The sequence below is a fragment of the Dufourea novaeangliae genome, unplaced genomic scaffold (genome assembly GCF_001272555.1).
Source record: "Dufourea novaeangliae isolate 0120121106 unplaced genomic scaffold, ASM127255v1 scaffold84, whole genome shotgun sequence".
Lineage (NCBI taxonomy): Eukaryota > Metazoa > Arthropoda > Insecta > Hymenoptera > Halictidae > Dufourea > Dufourea novaeangliae.
Genome location: NW_015373964.1, coordinates 293,990 through 316,919, shown reverse-complemented (window position 1 = coordinate 316,919; position 22,930 = coordinate 293,990). Strand labels below are relative to the sequence as shown.

The window sequence follows — 22,930 nt, the reverse complement described above, 5'->3', positions numbered from 1 at the left end:
CGAATATTCCAATATTCGAATATCAAATTCGAATTCTACTGCTATTCGAATATAACATTTGAATTCTACTGCTATTCGAATATAACATTCAAATTCTACTGCTATTTAAATATCAAATTCAAATACTACTGCTATTCGAATATCAAATTTGAATTTTACTGCTATTCGAATATACGAGTATTCGAATTATTCGAATATACGAGTATTCGATTTGTTCGAATATGGGAGTATTCGAATTATTCGACTATAAGAGTATTCTAGTTGTTCGAATATACGAGTATTCGAGTTATTCGAATACTATCAACAGCCCTAGCAAGTACCACACATATAAATCGAGAATTGCCTAAATCGATGGACGGCGAAAAGACGGAAGAGAATCTCAGAACGTGTAATTTCGAGCATGGGCCGACATTATTGATGAGTTCGATTCCTCGAATCGATCAGCAATAATATCTCAAACGGCTCGGTGTATATACCTGGTGACGAGACGGTGCGAGGAGGGGGGGATATCACGACGCCCACGGCAATCAACGGTACATTGCACTCGCCTCGTAATGCCCTTGCGACGCGTAACCAGCCGTTCAACAATATACGTTAAATAACAGGTTTACGTATAAACAACCGGAGAGACTTCGGGAGGTCCAGGGGGGCCGACAGGAGTGTAGAGTGGGGGATGGGAGAGGTGTGTACACCGGACGAAATTCATTCGAAGCGATCGAATGACGACCACGACTGATTAAATTAAAGGCGTCCGTGACAACGACCGACGGGATTCCGACGCTGCCTGTCGTCGAGGACCATCGATGATTACGGGAATTATTATGTCCATCGATATAACGAATTTGTGACTATCGAAAGGATCGGTTCAGACCAGTGGCGTACTTAGGATTTTATCTGGGGGGAGACGAGTTGAACGTAAAAAAATATTTTTATAATGCAAATTCGTGAAATTTATTAGGTGGCTGTAAAAATTTATTGAAAGAATAAAATTCACGTTTCTTTTCGTTTTACGGAGAATTACTTCAGTTATTGTTATATTAATCTCTCTGTGTATAATAATGCAAAGCCAGTCGAGTTTAGACGTTATTGTGTCATGGCGGATCGTAAATAGATGTTCAAAATGCTAAATTGTAGGTAGTATACAAATAGAAGACATAACACAACAAAAATAAATAAATAAACAGAAAAATCCATAATGTCCTGATTAGGGGACTGGCCACTCCAAATTCACTCACGACCAGGTCCTCAATAAAACTGATTTCATCATACTGCACCTTCTGTGAAAACTAACTATTGACGATCAACCATTTACACTGCGTGGCATAACTGTAAAACGACCATAAAATTTTCAATCCTTATGTATTGTGGTTGAAATAAAGACAAATGACTTTTTTCTCGGGAATATAATCTATCTTTTCCTGAAGGAATATTATTTCTCAACGCGATTTCAGACACAGCATACTTAGTTCGTTTTTATTTTAACCACAATACATAGGAATTGAAAATTTTATAGTGGTTTTATAGTTATGCCACGCAGTGTACTATACGAATGTAAAAAATTCGAACAACAAAGTCGAAGAAACGACATAAAACGAGACACTGTACTAACATCCAAGGGCGACATAGAAGACACAATTAAATCCCTGAAAGACTCTGATCTACATATACCACAAAATCTAAATTAACCCAAAAGTGTACCAAATTTGTCGCTAATGGCCGAGAAGTTGATGCGACTGAAAGGAAGGGATAAAATGGTAATCTTAATTAGGCAAATATTTTTTGGAAATTTTTCTAGTTTTTTTTAGGGCGGGGGGGAGTGGGGTCGCTAAGAACCCGTGGCCCCACCCACTTGGTTCGCCACTGGTTTAGAGGAGCAGAGAGTTTTAAGGAGAATGCTTTTCTTTTTCCTGTAATACGACGGATTCATTTACGTTCGTTTTACGTTCAATTAGGTCGTGATTATAGGACAGAAATTGGAGTCCCAGACATTTGCTTAGGCACGGAATTAATTAGAGGCTTCGAGGGCGCAAATAAATAATTACGGGGATATTAATGCGACTAATGAACGAGTTTCGATGAATCGATGTGGATTAATGTAACCCGTGGAATGGATAGCGGTGTGATCAATGTGTGATTAGTTGGAGTTTTCGGCCCTGTAATTACGAGGGATCACGATGCTGCCGCGGAGTTGATGACCGGCCCCGCACGGTTATTACTATCGTATTATATGCGTTCGATGAAAATGGCGGTGATTTTGGGATTAATATCTCTCTCGATGTGGTGTCTGCGATTATTCGCCAGTGAGATTTCGATTATGCGAATCCTAAACGAGTTATCGTTCTGAAGGAGAATAAATATTTTTTCACCGTCGTGCAGTGTTCGATAAACTATTGCATTACTATTTCTTGAATTATATGAGACCTGAAATAAAATCGAATTAAGGAAATATCTAGATCTACCAATTGGTAAATTATAATATATGTAAGTTATTGGTGTCGAATTAATTTAAAAATTTCTGTAATCGAAAATGTCATTAAGAATGAAGAACAGTTAGATAGTTTGAATAGTTTACTCATGAGAGTAGTTTGACTCTGGTTGGAATACAATTAATTTATCACTTAAAGGTTATGTTTTCTATTTACTGTAACTTTGTGTTAACTTCATTTCTAAATTAATTTTCAATTCTCGGTAGAACTATTAAAGAATAAAATAAATGTAACAATTGAGTAGTCACCTAGAAAAATTCAAATTGTTTTTCTTAAAGTACTCAATATACACGTTTGCATTAAGAAGTTAGTTATTGTACTACACCAACTGTTTTATTAGAAGTTTTTGTTATAATTCAACGATGAAATTGCTTAGTTATTTATTTCTTAATAATATAGGAAGAAATACGTGTATTTTGATCGTCCTTTCAACTATTAGACATTGGATTTAATAGCGATTGGAAAGATTTTATAGAAGTTAGTGCCATCACTGGGTAGTGACTAGTATTTCAGCATGACTTGAGAAATGCGTAGAACAAGTGTAAGGTAATGCAGGTTTCCGTGAAGTAGATACACGACCTACCTGATCAGCCGTTGATAATTCAGAGACTATTTATGTCAGAACACAGACGAGGTATAGGATAAGCCTAACATGCAATCACAAATGAGATATAAGTTAACCCTTGGAAAAATTAAGCAGATTTTAAAATAATTTCAAAGTTCCAATCGTTTCAATAATTTATTGAAATATTCTAACATCCTGTGTCATCCTTCGAAAAATTTCTAAGTCCCTGCAACTCTACTATATACTCTAAAACATTAAAAGCTAAGGAATCAAAGTACATATAATTCTCAGTTTCGTATATCCTTATTTCAATCATAGGAAACGAAAGAAGGGATTGAATTTGTTCGAATAGTCAGAATTATGTAGGACCTCCCAAAATTTATTAAAATATTCAGAAATATCTGGGACCACTCATAATTTGTTAAAATATTCAGAAATATCTAGGACCTCCCATAATTTGTGAAAATCTTTAAAGTGTTACATATCCTCGTATCTCACAAACATTTTCACTCTCACATTCAGTCTTGAAAGATTACAAGTTCCAATCAAAATAGAACATTCTTCTAAAATGTTCAATCTTATACATTCATTCTATCAATTAGAGATGTACATTCGAAGTTCGCAGCCATTAGCTGGGTATTATCCTCGACTTTCAATGTTTCATGATATTTTGTCGAGGTTAATACCGATTGCCCAGGTCTCACCGCGAGGAGGTTGCTGCGACTGGAGACCCAAAGGAAGGTAGATAGAACCAGATCCCAGTGATGTAAACGAAGTTGCATCAAGGGAATCATAAGTTTCATCTACCTACATTTTCACATACACCTAAAATTAGTTCACATATTTAAATTTCAAATGATCCGTGTTGGCTTCCCTCGGGGTATGTTTTCTTTCTTGACTCTAATCTTCTTTTTTAAGAGGTCATTCTACTTAGACGAATGAAAAAGTTAAGCTACCTTTAGGGATTTTTTATACTATATTGTTACTATTTATTGAACTACTTGAGAAATCATCTGCGCCATGGAGATACCTTTTTGTTAAGATGTCACTTTTATGCTAAGAAAAAATTTAAAACGAAACGTAATAAAATTATTCTCGCAATTTTTTTATATTATTTATAAGTAATTCAATAAATACTAACAAAATGCACTTGATGACATATTGTATTTACCGAGGAAAAATTCCTTAAAGATAGTTAACTCTTTCGGCCATCAAAATACAATTATAAACTGAGAAACTGATGTCATTTTTGTAGTTCTTGTATAGACAAATTAGTAACTTCTGTACTCAATTTTTTTCGAATCTCCTAACTAAAGTTACCCCTTAAATCAAAATTAATGATAATTTCTCGATGAAGGATCGACCGTCTTTATCCTTGTTATTAATGGTAATTAATAGGGAACCAGATACAGAGTAATATACATATAAGATTTGAACCTTGGAACGAATTCTCATGTTGAATAAATTAATTTTATTATAAATGATTAAACAACCATCACGTCTGAATATTTATAGAACTTCTTAAATGTTTGTTATTTTATTTAACTACCTTTTTATTGTGTTTTACAGGAAAAATTTAAAGTAGTTTGAATGACCCCGAAAACCAAATGTTAGCTTACATTTAAGCTAAAGGAATCTAACCACACTGCGTATTCTAATGCATACAAAAGAAGTCCTTTTTCGGTAATCAATGTCTAATTATTATTGTATATTCATAATGGTCACATAGTTTCTATGGTTCCTAGCATCCTGGTACTGTAAAACTACCTCTATGAAAACATGAATATGATCATAATCACAATACTTGGCGTGTTTTTTCTCGATAAAATTAATCGAGATTGCGCGCAGGAACGTAAGATCGTTTATCGGCAGTCCCTTAAGATCCCGAAAGCTTAGTCGCTCGGAAATTGTTCCTCGTTCCGTCTTGGTCTTGGGCCACGCTTGCGCCAAAGCAGCTAGTACTTACCGCGTCTCTATATAAAAGCGGCCACTTGTTGAACGACTTGCATTCCACCGATCCTCCTCAACCGTGAATATATCTGTTTTGTCCAGTACCGAAATCAGTAACCCCTGTATACTTGCTCCAGAAGTTGTTCATCATCCAACAAATTTGTATCTTTCTTCCGACTTAACCTTGTCGAGTCTCGCAGTTCCTCATCGTCGTGGAATTTAAATCCTTCAATAAGGTCAGTACAACAAAAAGTATTACATAATTCAATAGACCATTCTTACTACCTACTTTATAATTCCAACGAACTACAATTTTACACCGTTCAAAAATTAATGGTAACTTTAGTTAAAACATTCGATAAAAATAAGTACAGAAGTTAGGAATTTTTCTATAGAAAACCCACAGAAATGGCTCCAGTTCCTCAGTTTGTAAAATTAGAATCGTACGAGGTGATATGTTTTATATTTAAATTGAAGAACCAAATTTTCCAATTGGTACCATTACTTTCTCTTTTCTTTGAGGATTGCAAGCATTGCATAAACCTTTAAGTTTACTAATTATCGTTCTACTCCAAATCCTTTAAGCTTCCATAAATGTTTCATTCATTCCGTAGAAATTAAAACAACATTCGTACTGTACAATCTATACGTCGGAATGTGTTTTTCGAGCGAGCAATTCGCTTATCGGCGGGATCAAGACGCGCAAATGGGATGGGCACGATTTCCATTCACCTGTCTTGTTATTATCCGGTGAAAAATCCCGCGAATCGGCATCAGGTGTACAACCAAGCGCGCGATTCCCGTCAACACCCAAGCAGCAGGCATCGCTGATAAATCCTTCGAATCGCGGGCACGAATACTGAAAGCTACGGGAAATTACAAAAGTCGGAAACGGAAACGGTGGAAGGACGAGCTTTTAATATCGTCGAACGGCATTCTGGGCTTAAGCTCGGTGAGAGATCCTCGTGACTGTCGACGTTCGATTTTCCATTTTACGCGACGGCACCGGGCCTCCCCGGATCTTTTATTTTCTCGTGTGTAATCGCCGCCGGATAACGGGTCTTGATCGTTCCCCCCTTGCTCGCCGATCCTTTTCACCCGGGGCTAAGGATCCATCGGGCGGATATGTGACGTGAATTTTGGGTATGAATGAAATTTCTCCGAATAGACTCCTCTTTAACGTATAAATCGAAACTGACATTTCTTGATTGGAAATTTTACTGTTAACACTAGAATCGAAATTGGTAAATTGTTATAAAAATTGTTAAAATATCATACTGTATTATTTGGGATTTTCTGTGACATCTCTTGTAATGCACAAGTGAAGAATTTCGTTAATTTATCGATGTGCGTATTTCCAACAAGCTGTCTCTTTTACCAACGCTATAGAAACAGAAACACGTAACCTATTCGGTAGTTCTAGTGTTAAACATAATAAGAGAATTTGATATTTAGTACAAGACTAGCAAAATTCAGGAGATAATAGGGTTGAATAGATTTAGTGGCAATTTCTTTCAGTAAACTTTTTTCATTAGAGGTGTTCTTTATGATTCTTCGTACACATGTAGGTTAACTTATATCCGTTTAGTTGCATACTATGAGAATAGAAATTAACAATACAAATGATATTATTTCATGGGAAACTTCGTTTTCGGGTAAATTAGTTCTCAAAATTCCTTTGGTGTGTTTTCACGTGGTTTATGCGTCTGATTTTTACTGGATATTTCTACTGATATTAGAATCTATAAATATTAACGACAATCCGGTATTATTTGGTGTTTACAATAATTTCATATAAACCAATTTATATTGTGTTCATTTTAAGTCCATGCTAAATAGACACAGAGTCGCGATAAATGATTTTGAATTGAACAAATTTGATATTGAAAAAAAAGACGATCTTGAGGAAACTTTTCCTTCCAACAGTTGTTAAACAATCTTGTACTATTTCTTTCTATTTACAACTAATGAAGTTCAAAATGCAAGATCTAAATAATTGTAATTAAATTTTAGATTGCGCGATACGAACCCAAACTAAGGGGACAGACGTTTCGGAATAGGCGTAAATACGCGGTGACTTCTTCCAAGGGATTAATCCCGTTTTCGGGGACAGAGAATCTCACTCGCGAGTATTAGCCGAAATCCAGACATGTTTGTGTCTTCCGCGGAACGGATCGAAAATTTCAACGATAGGACTGACCAAGCAAGTTAGGATCGTCGGTGAATTTGCAAACTAAATTGTACTATATATATCCAAACTGATGTAACAGAAGTGACAACAATAAAGTATTTACTACAAATTCATAAAGACTAACAAAATTTCCACGTCAAAATTCAAAACGTTATACAATTCTACGAAAAACAGACACAAAATGCATAACGCAGCTTTTGTATATGAAGCTTCGTTTTTGAGAAAATCAGGCTTCAAAATACATATTATGTTGGATACATATGCGACAGAATATAATATCTATTTGTAATTAACATTAATAACGGTACCGTATTATCTGTTTTCCATCTTTGTTTCGCTGTAGCTGTATAGAAACGTGAATCGTTTCTTTGTGTCTCAATGGTTGCTAAAGGAAGGATTAAATCCACATTAACACTTAACTGGCCGCTTTTACATCTGCGTAAATTCACAATTTCTATTATTTGTTATCGTTCTTAAATTACCTCAGGTTCACGAGTGCAATTGTTATTTGTCAATATCTAGTTAACAATGCCTCAGAAAACATTTTTGTTAAGGATAAATTTGTTTCAAATCGCCTCACGAGTATCCCATTTCAGAAACCTCCAACATTTTTGTTACACCCTGTATATGTATAAATTATGTAAGTTGGGCCAAGTTATGGAGAAAGCTGCCGAGTTATACAGAAAGCCACCAACGATCTGAAATGAAGTAAACTGATTATTTAAATTTTTAATAGCTTATTTAACACATTGACTGCCACAGTGAAAATGGTCGTACGTAGTCAGACGCACTTTGTCTCGTTTTTTAAATTATAAATTGTCGAAAATATATGTGCATAGTTAATACAGGCAGAAAATATATGTGTATAGTTAATACAGTTGGTTTGGTTCTAAATTATACTGCGATTTTAATTTTACGCAAAACTTTTATAATAATATTTAGATAATCCAGCTTCTTTGCAATGTACGTGTCACCCGTATTTGGGTGACGTGGCAGTCAAAGTGTTAATAGAGAGTAGTAAAATTAGTATTTTAAATTCTCTATGACCTGGTAGCTTTAGTAATTCTATAATTAATGTAAGACATGTTCTATGGGTGGGTAACTTTTTGTAAAATGAACATCACAAAACTATGGGGTTCGTAGTGTGTTTAAATAATTATTTGTCATTTTGAGAGTTGGTAGATGCCCCCATAACTTGGCTCAATTGAACATACCATTTTATCACTGTGACACTAAGTGGTAACACATCCAACGACAGGCATAAATTTCTGTGTGATACAAGCTACCGGACTAAGTGTTAATTGATGGAAAAGAAGAGTTTTCCGCGTTTTAGAAGACAGGATGGAAAGGTCAGATCGCTCGAGTCGAATGCAACCGATCTAGTTCTAGGCCGCTTCGAGCCTTGTGACACTAGCCTAATAAGCTCTGTGGCCCATGTGACAATCGATCGAGGATGAATCCGTAGAAAATCTATTCGCGAGTGGCCATCGCGGCGTGAAAGTTCGGTGCTAGGTCAACACGCATAGGGGCAGCTAAGCGTGTCCCCTCAGTCTTTACGTTGAAATCCATTGCGTCGTTGCGAGTATCGAAACTTCCGTGGGTTATACGCTCGTGAAAACGGCTGAATCCTTTCACCCGGGTACCTTAACTTCCGCCTGTGAAGTGAATTATACCGTTCACCACATGCGCCTGATACGGTGCCATCGGAATTTCGAGATCTGGCTGTTGTGAAAGTCGAGGGTGAGCGAAAAAATGATTCCGATCCCGCCGAAGAATCCTTACGAACGATCTGCGTCGATAAACATAATAATTTCAACGATAGTTGTTTCTTAGTAAACACGATATTAAATATTTGTTCAGATGTACGTGTGGAATATTGATATTCCTTGTTTTCGTACGGTTTTTATTTTGTTCCGAATATTGTGTATTACTTATTAGTTTTCTTAAAATAATTTCTGCACAAAATCTCTGAAATAGATCTTGAGGATGCTGTTAGAGAGGTTAAAATGGCATAAAAAGTATTCTGGTAATATGAGTAAATGTTACAACAGATATTCAATATGGCTACCGTACCTAGTGTAATATATTACTTGCATTCCCAATAGAATTCCATGGTTCTTCTTAATTTTTTAGACACATTCGTGTACACTGATCGTTTTACTGCAACTGGAAAATAAAAATACGATACTGAGAAACATGGTCGCCATAATGAATCGTCGTATTAAATACACATAAGACGTTGATAAAATGTTCTATCACATCATGCTTCCCACAGCATTTCCTACAAGATATCATCCCTTTCAGAGTCATTCTGTACATCCAAATAGGACACATAAAAACGTTCATCGTCGTAAAGTAATTACATAATAGTGCGTGCACTCTGTTTTTCATTGCAGACAATATGAATCTAGAGGAGTATCGCGAGCATGGTGAGTACTGACAGTTGACATAGTTTTTTAAACAAAGTATAAGTAATGTAAAGCTGACAAGATCAAGGGGAACAACATTATCGAACATTGTTGTCCTTAATATGTACGAAAGAAGTACACGAATCACTGTAGTCTCGGTAGCCACACGACTTCGTTAAACTATACAATTTATACTAAATTCCTTTTATTGCGAGCGGCACATAAAAGGAACAAAACCTGATGGCCATAAAGTCTCGTTAGTATCGTCACGCAGTGTCCAGCATTACCACAGATGTTTACGATTCCTGGTGAATGTTCGCGAAACGTTGTAATTCTCGTAACGGAGCTGGGTATACGCGTGCATCGTTCCTGGGGCGTTAAAATGGCGCCAATAAAGAGGGATCACCGAACGGGAGTAAGTCTATGGGAGTTTTATGGATTCGATACCGTTTCCAATACGGACCAAACGCTGGATTCCGTCTTTAGAACCTAAATCTCTGGATCCATGGCAAGCAAATGCAACGTGACGTCTCCCTTTTCGTTAAATCCAATTTCGCGTGGAACGTCGACTTTCCTGTTCACACTATCGAAGATTTGTAAAATTGACAGAGTCCGTGCAAACGAGTATTACTTCAATCCCGAACGAGGTTCAAATTCGGGGTCACTGTTGGAACAATGTGATATTACAGTGGCGGCTATTAGAAGGTTTGAACAAGGAATACCTTAACAAACCAAGTGTAACTTAAGTAAGACGAAGTAAATTTTGGAATGATCATTCATTTATCGAAAAGATATACGTGATACGAAGTCAAGATAGTAAAAAACAGACTGCGGATATTTATGCATTTATATCATCCCTTAATTTAGAAAATGCAGTAAAGTTTTTAATAAAATTTATAACTACTTGTATGTTATTACTAATGTAGTGAAGCTCCTAGTACAAAACTCAACATTCTGTCCCATTTTGAATTTTAGATATTTGTAACTGAAATTGTGGATTTACATAAACTTCTGCAGTTTAGTAAGAAGAATCTATTTAAAAGTGACGATGTAAATTATATTTCACGTATGATAACAAGAATGGCGATAGGAGATTGTTTTAGCAAACAAGGATCTAAAAACAGCTAGATATTACTATACCTTGTGTATTTTTTACTACAGATGTGTTTTAACATTAAGTTTAAGAAACAAGCTTTAACAAATATTATTTGTTCTGTTATAATATTGTACTAAAATACAATATAACTATCTTTCATAAAATATTAATATTAGACTACAGATTTTTATGCAAATACAGATTTCTGCAGTCTAATTTACAAGAACTGGAATCAAACAAAAATTCCTTTAATTTATTTACCATTCTACCAGGTTTCAAATAAAATGCAGAACCTCGTCAGACTTTATCGAATTCTCAACTACAATTAATTCCAAACAATCATGTGTGTTACTAATGCTTAAAATCAGGAGTCTAATTATTGTAATAACTGCTATTTCTATTACATGCTATTAACGTTTACAAATTCCTCCAACATAATTAGTACATTAGATATACGTAAAATTAATGATCATTGCAGTTAAGCTGACACTGTGGTGCAACTTCGTTTTATTTACGGAGAATTAATCTTTTGTCAGACAAATGGCAAATATCCATAGAACATAGAAAGAACTACATGGGGTAACAGATGTAATAACAATTGTTCAATATTAATTACAATTTCGAATGGAAAAACTGTCATTATGTTTCTATATAACGAATTTTAAGCTTTCTTCTGACCGGCACCATAGTTTTAACATGGAACAACATTTCACTCGTGGTACTTAAACGAAGCAGTACTTGATCAGTGTCTTCGAGAAACGTTTAAGCAACACGAATCGGATTCCATTGTTGCACGCGACGTACATCAGCGGAACGAATTGGGAAAAGGACAAAGGCATACCGCTCGAGATCACGATTGCATCGACGGGGAAGTGTTTTACCGCGAGTGTTTAAGACCGAATCCCCAGAATAGGACGAACAAGGGATAATCGGTTTAAGGTCAACCATCGAAGTTAAATAATTTCTCTTGCGTCGAAGAATCTTGGCATGCAGCCATCGTGTTTATCGATTTAAAGCATAAATCAGTCTGTACTAGGTTTTTCCTACAAACCACGATTTTGTTTGTCACTACGTAAAGTTTGACACAAAATATTTGTCTATAATTTTTCGTGATAATAAGAAAACGATTTTTATTATTAAGAAATTCCTACTTGATGTATAAGTTTGTTCGATTACAACTTAATAGAACAAGCTTCAATAGAAGGTCAAATTCAGGACACAAACACTGACAGTACAGTATTTTTTTTAGTAAGGAATAGGATATCTAGCATTGCTTCTGGTTGAATGTTGAAGTATCTAGATCTTATATTCAAAAGGTATACACAGTAAATCGTTGATTATCGATAACACAGAGCAACTGGACGAAGATGATATTGTTTCATCTGTTTCTATTGTTATATGAAAAAGTGGATCTAGAGCAAATTGCCCAAAAAAATCGTTTATCACACTGGATTTATCTCCCTATTAGTTCGGATAATCGAAGTTAATTGATATTTGAAAGCCATTGGTACAGATAAACCCTCATATAACACGGTTTCATTCTACGACGGTTAGAGATTTAGATGAACCCTCAAATAACACAGTTTTATTCTAATATAGTTAGAGAATTCTGCAGAATAGTGTAATGTTATTAGTTTTTTGGAATACATACTAGTTCTTAATTTCGTTGTTATAACATAGTAATTTTTCAGAACTTAACCACCCTGTTATACGGGGGTTATCTGTATTACAAATATTTCTGTGAATACAGTAGAGGTCAGGAAATGATTTTGTTACTTGGAACTCTCAGGAAAGGAAATGGTGGATTATATCGCCGATTACCTGGAGAACATACGATCCCGACGCGTTTATCCAGCAGTTTCACCGGGTTACCTAAGGAACGTCCTGCCATCGTCGGCGCCAGTGGACGGCGAACCATGGGAGAACATATTCGCCGACATCGAAAAATGTATCATGCCGGGTGTCACGCACTGGCAGAGTCCGCACATGCACGCTTATTTTCCCGCCTTAAATTCGCCCGCCAGCTTATTGGCAGACATGCTAGCCGACGCGATAAATTGTCTTGGATTCACTTGGGTGAGTCACGTGAAACAATTCTAATTTTTGGATCAGTAAGAAACATTGTTCCTTCCGATCGCAAGAGCTGTTTCTATTCGTATTCAACGTATTGATTGCTTTAATTAACGTACATTTTATTTTTTCAATACCTTCAATAACTCTTTAACTCTTCATCGAGGAAACTTAACAATTTGCATGAATGCAATACTATTTTCATTCGGAATTCAATCAATACTACGTTAGTGTAGTTAATAGAATTTAAATTCACTTGTTTACACAATTTTTATTAACAGCTGGTGAATGTCATATGAATTGTATACAGTCTAAACTAAGAACAATTCATTTTTCATTTTCATTTAGTACCTCGGAACCATAATAGAAATCAATTATTCATCGACACAACATTCTAATATTTCTTATACTTGCATATCGAGTCTAAAGGGAGTAAACATTAACAGTCACTACAGATTTAACTATAATGACATGTGTGAGAGCAATAAAGACCCAAGTCTAAAGAGATCTGTCTGCAAGTATTAATAGAATTGAGAAAAATCTCAAAATCGTAACAGAAATCAATTATTCACTCATACGCGCGTATCTACCACAATGAAAATAAATATTAACCAAAGAATGAAGATCTAAGTCTAAAGACACCTGCCTCCAAGTGTTACAAAAAAGTGAGGAATATTTCAAAACCATAACAGTAATCAATTATTCAATGACTTAACCCCTTGCCCTATAACATAGAGTCAGACTCGTGTTGACGATTTGAAAATCGATTCAACAGAAAAGAATATTATTCGGTTTTCTTCGAGTCGAAGTGAAGTACCACGTTACTGGTATTAATATTTACCTTTTACAATAAAAGTACAGTTACGATAGCCACAGAATTCCTTTCGTTTCTGGAAAACTATCGATAACAATGTAATCCGAGAGACTGCAGACGTCAAGAAAATCATAGGGCAAGGAATTAACATTCCTCATACTCGCATATCTACCCCAATAAAAGTAAACATTAACAATAGAATAAAGACCTAAAAACATTTTCCCTTAGACGTCTTAGCCCATGTATCTATTGAAACTTTTCAAAGCTAATGTATCATCAAATATGCTCCAAAGAAAAATTGGGTAAGATCTCTATAAAACTCACTGTTTCTTCAAATGTAAAACGTTTGAATCTTGATGGGTGTGCTTGGAAAGGCATCGAGTCCCGCGTGCACGGAACTGGAGACTATCGTAATGAACTGGCTGGGGAAAATGATTGGCCTGCCAGAGGAATTCCTGCATCGTCCAGGAGGATCCGGTGGCGGTGGCGTGATACAGACTACCGCGTCGGAAGCCACCCTCGTCTGCTTGCTAGCCGCAAGAACACGAGCCATTAGGGACGTGCAACAAAATGAGCCGGACCGTTTACCAGCCGAGATTAATTCGCGTCTTGTCGGGTACTGCTCCGACCAAGTACGTATTCCCATTGCTGAATAGGTAATAAGGAAAGAGTCTTTCCCTGACATAAAATTCCTGCGAGTTCCTTTTATAAATACGGCGCCATTGCAAAGGACATCTGGGAGATATTAAACAACACTTTTGCGTACCATTATTTTTGTAGGATAATATTTTATTTGGAAATTAAATCCTCGCGATTTGATCACTATTACGAGGGTCTACTACTTAATTAACCAAATTTTAGATATTTAGAATTATTGTTAAATCTACTGACGAATGTTTCCTTCGTTTCAGTTACATTTGTTATTCATTCCTCGGAAACATTTTTACTTTAAGAATATTCATCATTGTTTGTATTATAGAGAATGTCTTCGAACTAATGGTACAACCCGAAGGGAGGTCATTCTGCATGCACAGATAAGTCGAAAATGTGGAGTAAAATTTTTTCGAGCGATGCTTCGTTTTTGAAATAGTCGAATTTGAAGATCTGTTGTATACGCGTGCAATTGAATTAGACTTACGCGTCTGGTTATTACATTCCGTTTCTACTTATTGCGAGCATGAATACGTACATGGTAGATGATTGTTGGAATAAAATTTCCTTTGTAAGCTTTTTTTTTTCCGAGGTAATCAATTTTGAAAATTTAACACGTATGTACACTATTGGCGAAAAGTGTAAGACCAGATCTGATAATTAAAGAAAGAAAAAAATATTATTCTACAATACAGTAGTGTACAGATTTCGTAACTTTTATTAAATATAATAATATAATTACGATAGTAACAGAATAATTATGTTCCATTAATTATGAACTTTACTCCCATATTTTTGGAGTGTATTCGTGCTTACAATAAGTAGAACCAGCATGTAATGAACGGACGCGTTAGCCGAGTCCTTTTCAATCGGTACGCGTATCCAGCAGATACCTTCGGGTTGCATTACCAGTTTGGATACACCATGTATAACGACCTTTACACGAGGCAAGTAGCTGAAAAAGGGATTTTCTATTTAAGAAAATGTCTCCACATTATTAATAAAATACTGGAGCACAGATTAATATACATAATGCTACGACTATGATAATTTTATGTTTTACATAATAAATAAAATTTTATTGTATTATAGGCTCATTCCAGTGTAGAAAAAGCTGGATTGATAGGTTTGGTGCGAATGAGGTACATCGAATCCGACGATGAACTCAGTATGAGGGGAGAGGGGTTACTCGAAGCAATAATTCGTGACAGAGCCGATGGTCTACTCCCATTTTTTGTGAGTACCAACATTCATGATTGTTCCATTATTTTTAACAAGCGAGCAATTTATAGCTGTCATGAAAAGGTAACAGTATAGTCTAAATCAAATGCATCTTCTCGACCAATTATAACAAAATACCCAAATGGACAACCAGAGTGTGTATAGTACATAAATGACCTGTAGTTTCCAATTAACGTCATTAAGGTAGCCTTGTAGTATAAAGATATCGATCTACCAATTAACCTCACGAGACTTCTTAGTAGTTGCGATAGAAAATAAGGCGGACATGACGCTCTCGAGGCGAATTGTTTTTACGCTAGTTGGTCCCCAAGGGCGGCATCACTCATTTTTCAAGCCAATCTATAGTATAGGAAATTATTATCCGCGGAGGCAAGATGTTTTCATCGTGACACAGAAATCGCCCGCGAGTCCAATCAACAACGAGGTTCAATACTGATAATTAAATTTCCTTGCGGGCGGAGGAAAATTGAAAGTTATTCTCTGATGACAGAAACTTATGCGACTGTAGACTAATGTTTTTACACTTATTGTTTGTAGAACGTTTAAATTATTTAATCGCTTATTACAATTTTAAATATTCAATTACTATGCGTGGTTTATTTATTTGTTAAGGTTTGCGCTACTTTGGGCACGACCGGTGCGTGTGCTTTCGACAACCTCAAAGAAGTTGGCCAAGTCTGTAAGTAAAAAATATTTTCTTAAATTAACAACCTATTCTGTCGAACACAAGCATGAAAAGATTTAAGTTGTGTCATGCTTCGTGCAATCAGTAATTTTGTCAACGTTTAAAAACATTTTATGATAAACTCCACAAATGAATTCTAACTGTCCCCGGAAGAGTGAATAGCAATGATTCTTTGTTATTAACTTTAACCTTCAATTTAAAAAAGATTGCAATATGTGTTAAAATGTTGTTATACATTCGAATATTGTACAACACATCGTATATAAAGTCAGATTCTAAGATACTGAGATATTAAGTTGTTCAGAAAATTTGTAGTATTTCAATCACGGTGTCATGTTTACTTTTTTAGTGGACGAAGGAAAAATCGTTTGATCTGGTAAACAAGTATAATTGTCCAGGTGTGGATTGAATGTATTTGATGTACAAGTTATTATACTCGTCGTTTCTATTTTCTTTTCTGTAAGAAATACCGACGAAACGTACGAACAAGTACAAAGTCCATTTTCATTACGTTCTATCAACTTTGTAAAGAATTTACACAATTTCTACTGGAAATTTTAATAGCATCTGCCCAATTAATTACACTTTAAAACGTCAGATAACTACTTCCTTAGATCGCTAGAATATTCTGTATTAAGAAGAACTTTCGAAAAGGAAATCCATCTAGAAGTAGGTTGAAAAGTTTTTTAACGAAAAGATTCAAAGTTGTATGTAACTGGTACAATGAAATTAATCGAGAAATCTAACGAAGAAATATATGATAAAAAGAAAGTACATTTTTCTTTAAAGATTAAATGAAAAATGATCAATAGGAAAAATATGATGTTAACTGAAATGTATACATATATGTATACATAGTTACTCTGCGTTTAACACTAAAACAAACAATCCCATCAAAATGACGGATATCAAATTACTTGCTCTACAATTATTAAAATCATAAAGGTATTTTTTCCACAATTTATATCGACTTTTAATTCAATTTTACATTATAATATGTTATATTATATTGTATTATATATTATGCATATCAACATACTACTTCAATTCAATAAAAACACTACAGACTTTCCGAACAACCCAATAGAAATTTTCGAATCGAATCGTGCGTACATCGACAATGACTAAACAGGTGTCGAAAATGGACTCTGGCTGCACGTGGATGCAGCGTATGCAGGTAGTGCATTCGTCTGCCCCGAATTCCGTGGCTGGCTTCAAGGAATAGAATACGCCGATTCGATTGCATTTAATCCCAGCAAATGGCTGATGGTGCACTTCGATTGCACCGCGATGTGGTGAGTTCTGAAACGACTAATTAAACGACCTTTTACGATTACACTATTTTTCTCGTTGTTTCATCATTCGTGGATAAAAGTTACTACTGAAAAAACAAGGAAAATTCGTAAATCGCACGGTGAATTCTTGCAAAGTTCGTCGTCTTTTTCGTGGCTTGTAGGTCGGCCTGCGGATGCAGAATCAGTTTTTTCATTCTTCCCGCAATTTCCGTCGGGCCGTTCGAGCGACCTCTTAATTCACAATCTTTCGGAATGATATTTCAGTGTCTTTTAAAGCCGATGGCGCCCGGTCGAACGAATACATCGAACGCTTCATTACTTCACGATAATTTGATCGGTACCTTTATAGTACATTCCAATTTTTCGTTACGTTTATAGCAAATCCCAATTTTCGGGAATCTCTAAAGCAAATTCCAATTTTTTGTTATCTTTATAGCAAATTCCAATTTTTCGTTATCTTTATAGCAAATTCCACTTATTCCGTTACCTTTATTCCAATTTTTCACAACCATTATGGCAAATCCGAATTTTTGAGAATCTCTAAAGCAAATTCCAATTTTTTGTTATCTTTATAGCAAATTCCAATTTTTCGTTATCTTTATAGCAAATTTCAATTTTTCCGTTACCTTTATTCGAATTTTTCACAACCATTATAGCAAATTCTAATTTTTCCAAAGCATTTTATACCACCCTCCTTAGCTCAATTATCCTAACTAATATATTCAAATATCTGAGAAAAATAGGGTTCTTTAATTTTCTTTGTGGCATCCCTGGTTTACATCGTGGGTTATTTTAATATAGGAAACAGTTTAAATCATGTTTATTTTATCTTTTCTTACACGCAACTTAAACACAAATAATTGGATAAAGAACTTGAATATAACATTCATCATCGTTATTGCATATTATTGTTAGAAACTGTTAATGCTTTCCAAATAGCAAGGCGACTTGGTTATAAATCAATCTGCCTTTCGAGCGATAATTTGAAACTCCCTACATAACTTAGTCGATGTGGTACGTGACAATATAAACTAGTAAAATCACCTGACAAATACTTAGAACAAATAAGTTGGAATGTTTCTAGAGCTCTACAAAAGCATATAGGACATTCTAACTTTAACGAAAAGGTGTGGAGCTTTAAATATTTCCAACAATTTTAAAAAACGATAATTTATTACATAGGATATTTGAACTAATAAGACCAGTATAGTGGTTGGAAGTAAATGAATAATTCATTCTTATTGAGGAATTACTAAACTATGATTTGCGAGTAATAATCAGAAATGTTTATTTCTGTCCTTTCCGCAAATAAAGTAACCCTGTTAATTTGCAATTAATAAAAGAAATGAAATTAATAATTTGCTAGTAAAATACAAATCGTTCGAGTGAATTTAATTGTAATAGGGGATTAATACGAATACCACAGGCTGAACTGAACCATGGAAAATGAGATTCTACAGAAATATAAAATTTGTAGAAGCGACGAACGATAAAAAGAAGCGGTCCGAAGAATTATTTAACGACCATTTCTATGGGTGTTTCAGGGTGAAAAGCAGCCAGGCGCTTCACAGGACATTCAACGTGGATCCGTTATATTTGAAGCATGAAAATTCAGGTAACGAAGGAGCCGATATTTTCTCCGTATCGTTCGTAAATCGACGTCTCGGGTTCGGTCGAGCGTGATATACGATTAAACACGGCGTCTTATTTACTTGCAGGGCTTGCTATCGATTATATGGTAACTAATCAATAAGTTCACGAAATTATTATCGAGTATACTTTCGTATTATCGAGATATTTTCTGTTATTTGTTGTTATTCGTTACTTCGTTCAACGTTGTTTCAGCACTGGCAAATCCCGTTGTCGAAGCGATTCAGGGCCTTGAAATTGTGGTTCGTCATTAGAAATTACGGAATCACCGGCCTTCAGAAACATATCCGCGAGGTTTCTATTACATCATACGTTTCCCTTGTTAAAAAGTGTAGATAAAGTCGAGTATACACTTGCAACAAAATCCCCTAATCCCTTTGTAACGAACGGGAGATTCGATCCTCATCTTGGAAGGGCTATTTGATTTGTCGGTTTGGACTTAACTCAAAGTGAAAACTAATTTCAAATATTCAAGACAAAATTCGATAGATTATTCACTTGTTTGTAAAATAGTGAATTGAGTTTCTGACAAGGATAAAAGTTTCTTAAACAAACAGAAATATTTAAAAACTTAGTGTACTATAATTTTCAATAAGTTTGAATAGGTAAGCATAAACATAAGACTCAAAATCTGAATTTATTTTTAAAGATAACTAACCAGAAAATAAAATTCGAAAAATATTTTAATCTTGGAATAACTTTGACAGTTTCTTTCAGTATAAGAACATTCTATTTCCCTATATTCTAATTCTTCTATGCCATATTCTGTTCGAAACGAAACATCTTCTGCTCAGAATATTATCTTTCCATCTAAAAATAATCAAAATTAGCAAAACTGCATTCATTCAAAATATTTTACAGACGAATTCCATTCTTTCTTTCCCCGAACTTTTTACAATTTTAAAGGTCACAATTAATTATTGTGACAGTATTAGAAACGTTGCAAGTGTATAAGTCGAAAATATAGTTTATTCTTCAATGATCCGACTTCAGATGCTAATTACAGGGCGTCAGGTTGGCACAAAAGTTCGAGGCACTGGTGTTAGCGGACGCGCGGTTCGAAATTCCCGCGGCGCGACACTTGGGCCTTGTCGTCTTCCGGCTTCGCGGTGAAAATAATCTAACGGAACGTTTGTTAAAGAAAATGAACACGAGAGGCCGTGTTCACTGTGTACCAGCAGCTTTACACGGGAAATACGTGATTAGGTTCACCGTCACCTCCACCAAGTAAGCTCGATCCGCCATTTTGTTTTCACTAAATACGTAACTTTTAACAAACTTTGCATCGAGTATTAAAATGAATTTAAGGCAAAGTAAAAATGGGATAGATACGAAGGATGAATTGACGCTTTTATATACAACTTTTTAGAAAATTTGGTCCTTCTTTTTTAATTATAGCACGACCAACGAGGACATTTTGAGAGACTGGGCGGAAATACGGAACACAGCGAACGAGATCCTAGGAGACACCTCGAGTTCTCCAGTACGAGCAAGAGTTCCACTAGCAGGTAACGCAGATTCGATAAGAGAGATCGATTACACGGTCTTGATACGATCGATACTCGAAAGTAAGAATGCGAACGAGTTTAAGCTTGGTTGCCTCATTAAAAGTACCATTCTGTTTCAGCTTCTTAAACCGATCCAAATTTTGTTTCCGTTTTCGTTCTTACATTTATTATTTGAAGAATGAAACGGATACTTTGAACAACAAATAATGTTTCTTCGAGTAAATAACTTTTAAACGATTCTCTTAAAAATGTCTGCACCATTTTAGTTGTTACTATCATTTTGGAAGAATACTATTCTTAGTTCTTTATTTCTTGAAAATTATTGTAATTATACTTTTAGAGCAACGCGTTGATATTGGAATTTGAAATATTGACTCTATGTTTACGGTACAGAATTCTTTATTAGAGTCGATAACGCACATGGTAAATACTAATATTTCTGGTTTGTTTATATGAATCAAAATTGTTCGTGAATACTCGAGCTAACATTACAGGGTTTGGTTAATTAAATTTTGATTTTTTTTCCCCTACTGATTTACATTTCCGACGTACACTAAGCACTCTGTACGAACGATAATAAACAGTTTTTTATTTCCAATAGCACTGTTTTGCTTAACTTTTTGTTTGTTCCGTAAAAAATGCGCTATAATGTTTGGAGTACAGAAAGCTCAGGTAAGACGAGTTTCCAGTTACATATTTGTTTCATTGGTGTGTCCATTAATTCGTGGTTTCCTTTCGCCGTAAAAAATGGCGTATGTTCCCCCAATCCTGATTGCATTGTAAAACGAAACACGGCTAACTAGAATTACAAAATTACAAATTTCCAGACACGAGAGAGAAGAACGAGAATTTCGGCTCGAGTTTGCTATTGGCCAATTCACCGATGTCCCCGAAAATCGTGAACGGCAGCTTCGCCGCCATTTACGACACGGCGGACGTTTTCGATGAGTGCACGAAAGCTTTCGGCCAATTACGACTCGAGGCTAGAGACAGTCCAGGTAAAAGACTACTGAGAAATTCTGTGACAACGTGATTTATATTTCTGTAATACGGTCGCAAGTTTTATAAAGAGTGTAAATTTTGTATTTCTGTTGCAATCGTAGCTATGCGGCGTCGAATTCGAGGAATACTAATGTCAGGAAAACAATTCTCTTTAGATTCACGTATGGACCTTGTACAGGTAAGAAGAAAATTTCACACCATGTATAGAAAATAAGTTTTAACGTTAAGTAAATTTATAAGTATCGAAATAAGATTTTTTTCATTATGCCATTAAATAATTAATATTGTGTTATTCTGTTAACTTTGATTAATTTAAGAAATATATTGTGTTTTTGATCGAAAAATTATTTTTTCTTCTTTAATTTGAGGATTATTTTTGTTTCTTAAGTAATGTAAGTTTAATCTAAATTTTGTTATAAATATGTTGGTAGTAGTATAGTATTTATGTTGATGAAGAAATAATAATTAAAGTATTAATATTGATATTATTCTCTTTTGTTAAAATACATTCTTTTAAAAAGCGAAAAATAAGATAGGCATATATGAAGCCAGATTAATATCACTACGTATAGTTATAACCAGGTTGCTAAACTTTCCAACATTATCAATTAGAAGTAGAATATTCTTCTAGTTTTTTTTATATTTTGTTCAAAACAAAAATATCCTTTTCATCCCACCTCTCCCCTACACATTACCTAATATAACTTTTCTCCAATAAATATTTAAATAAATTGTGTAAATTAATATACCGATGAAACACATTATCACGATTCAGGGATACGCTTGCTGTCGTCCAGCGATCGAAAAGTCCTCCGAGTTGCCGCTGAAGGAGGACGAGGACACTTCCGGTACCGGTGAAACAGCATCGGAAGCGAACCAATCCACTAATGGCAAGCAACACCACTAAAATATCAAATAGTCTACACGTATCTTCTTCCGCGTATTAAATCCGTATCTGTACAAAACAAGTTCAAAGTTCCAAAAAAAAAAAAAAAAAAAAAAAAAAGATATGCAATTTGACCGACAATTAACGAGATTACATTTTAAACGTACCCGTTTTGCACCGTCAGATGCCTCCGGCGAAAGTTCGACAACGGGCCGACAGAATTCGCCGGACGCCTCGACGGCGGAGAAACAATTGCGTGAGCAAAACTATAATGCTCGTACGAATCACGGTCCGGTGAACGGTTCAATCAGGATCATTCCAACGGATCGCTCGAACGATCTAGCGTCGATGATCGTGACCGAGGCTAATCTGCCGAGAAGCGAAACGATAGGCGCCATTTGCCATCGTTCGTACGCCGTTGATCTATCGAT

General features: G+C 35.3%; 1 protein-coding gene across 1 annotated transcript; it reads left to right on the top strand.

Annotated features, from left to right (window-relative positions):
- Positions 1-9,593: 9,593 nt before the first annotated feature.
- Positions 9,594-22,727, top strand: LOC107186700 (histidine decarboxylase). Its single transcript, XM_015574631.1, has 14 exons — positions 9,594-9,621; positions 12,486-12,772; positions 13,955-14,212; positions 15,324-15,467; positions 16,086-16,152; positions 17,291-17,453; positions 18,998-19,068; positions 19,172-19,191; positions 19,299-19,397; positions 20,110-20,330; positions 20,502-20,611; positions 21,439-21,609; positions 21,715-21,791; positions 22,389-22,727. Exons 1-14 carry the CDS (start codon positions 9,594-9,596, stop codon positions 22,518-22,520), a joined length of 1,848 nt encoding a protein of 615 aa, XP_015430117.1. The 3' UTR covers positions 22,521-22,727.
- The last annotated feature ends 203 nt before the right edge of the window (positions 22,728-22,930 follow it).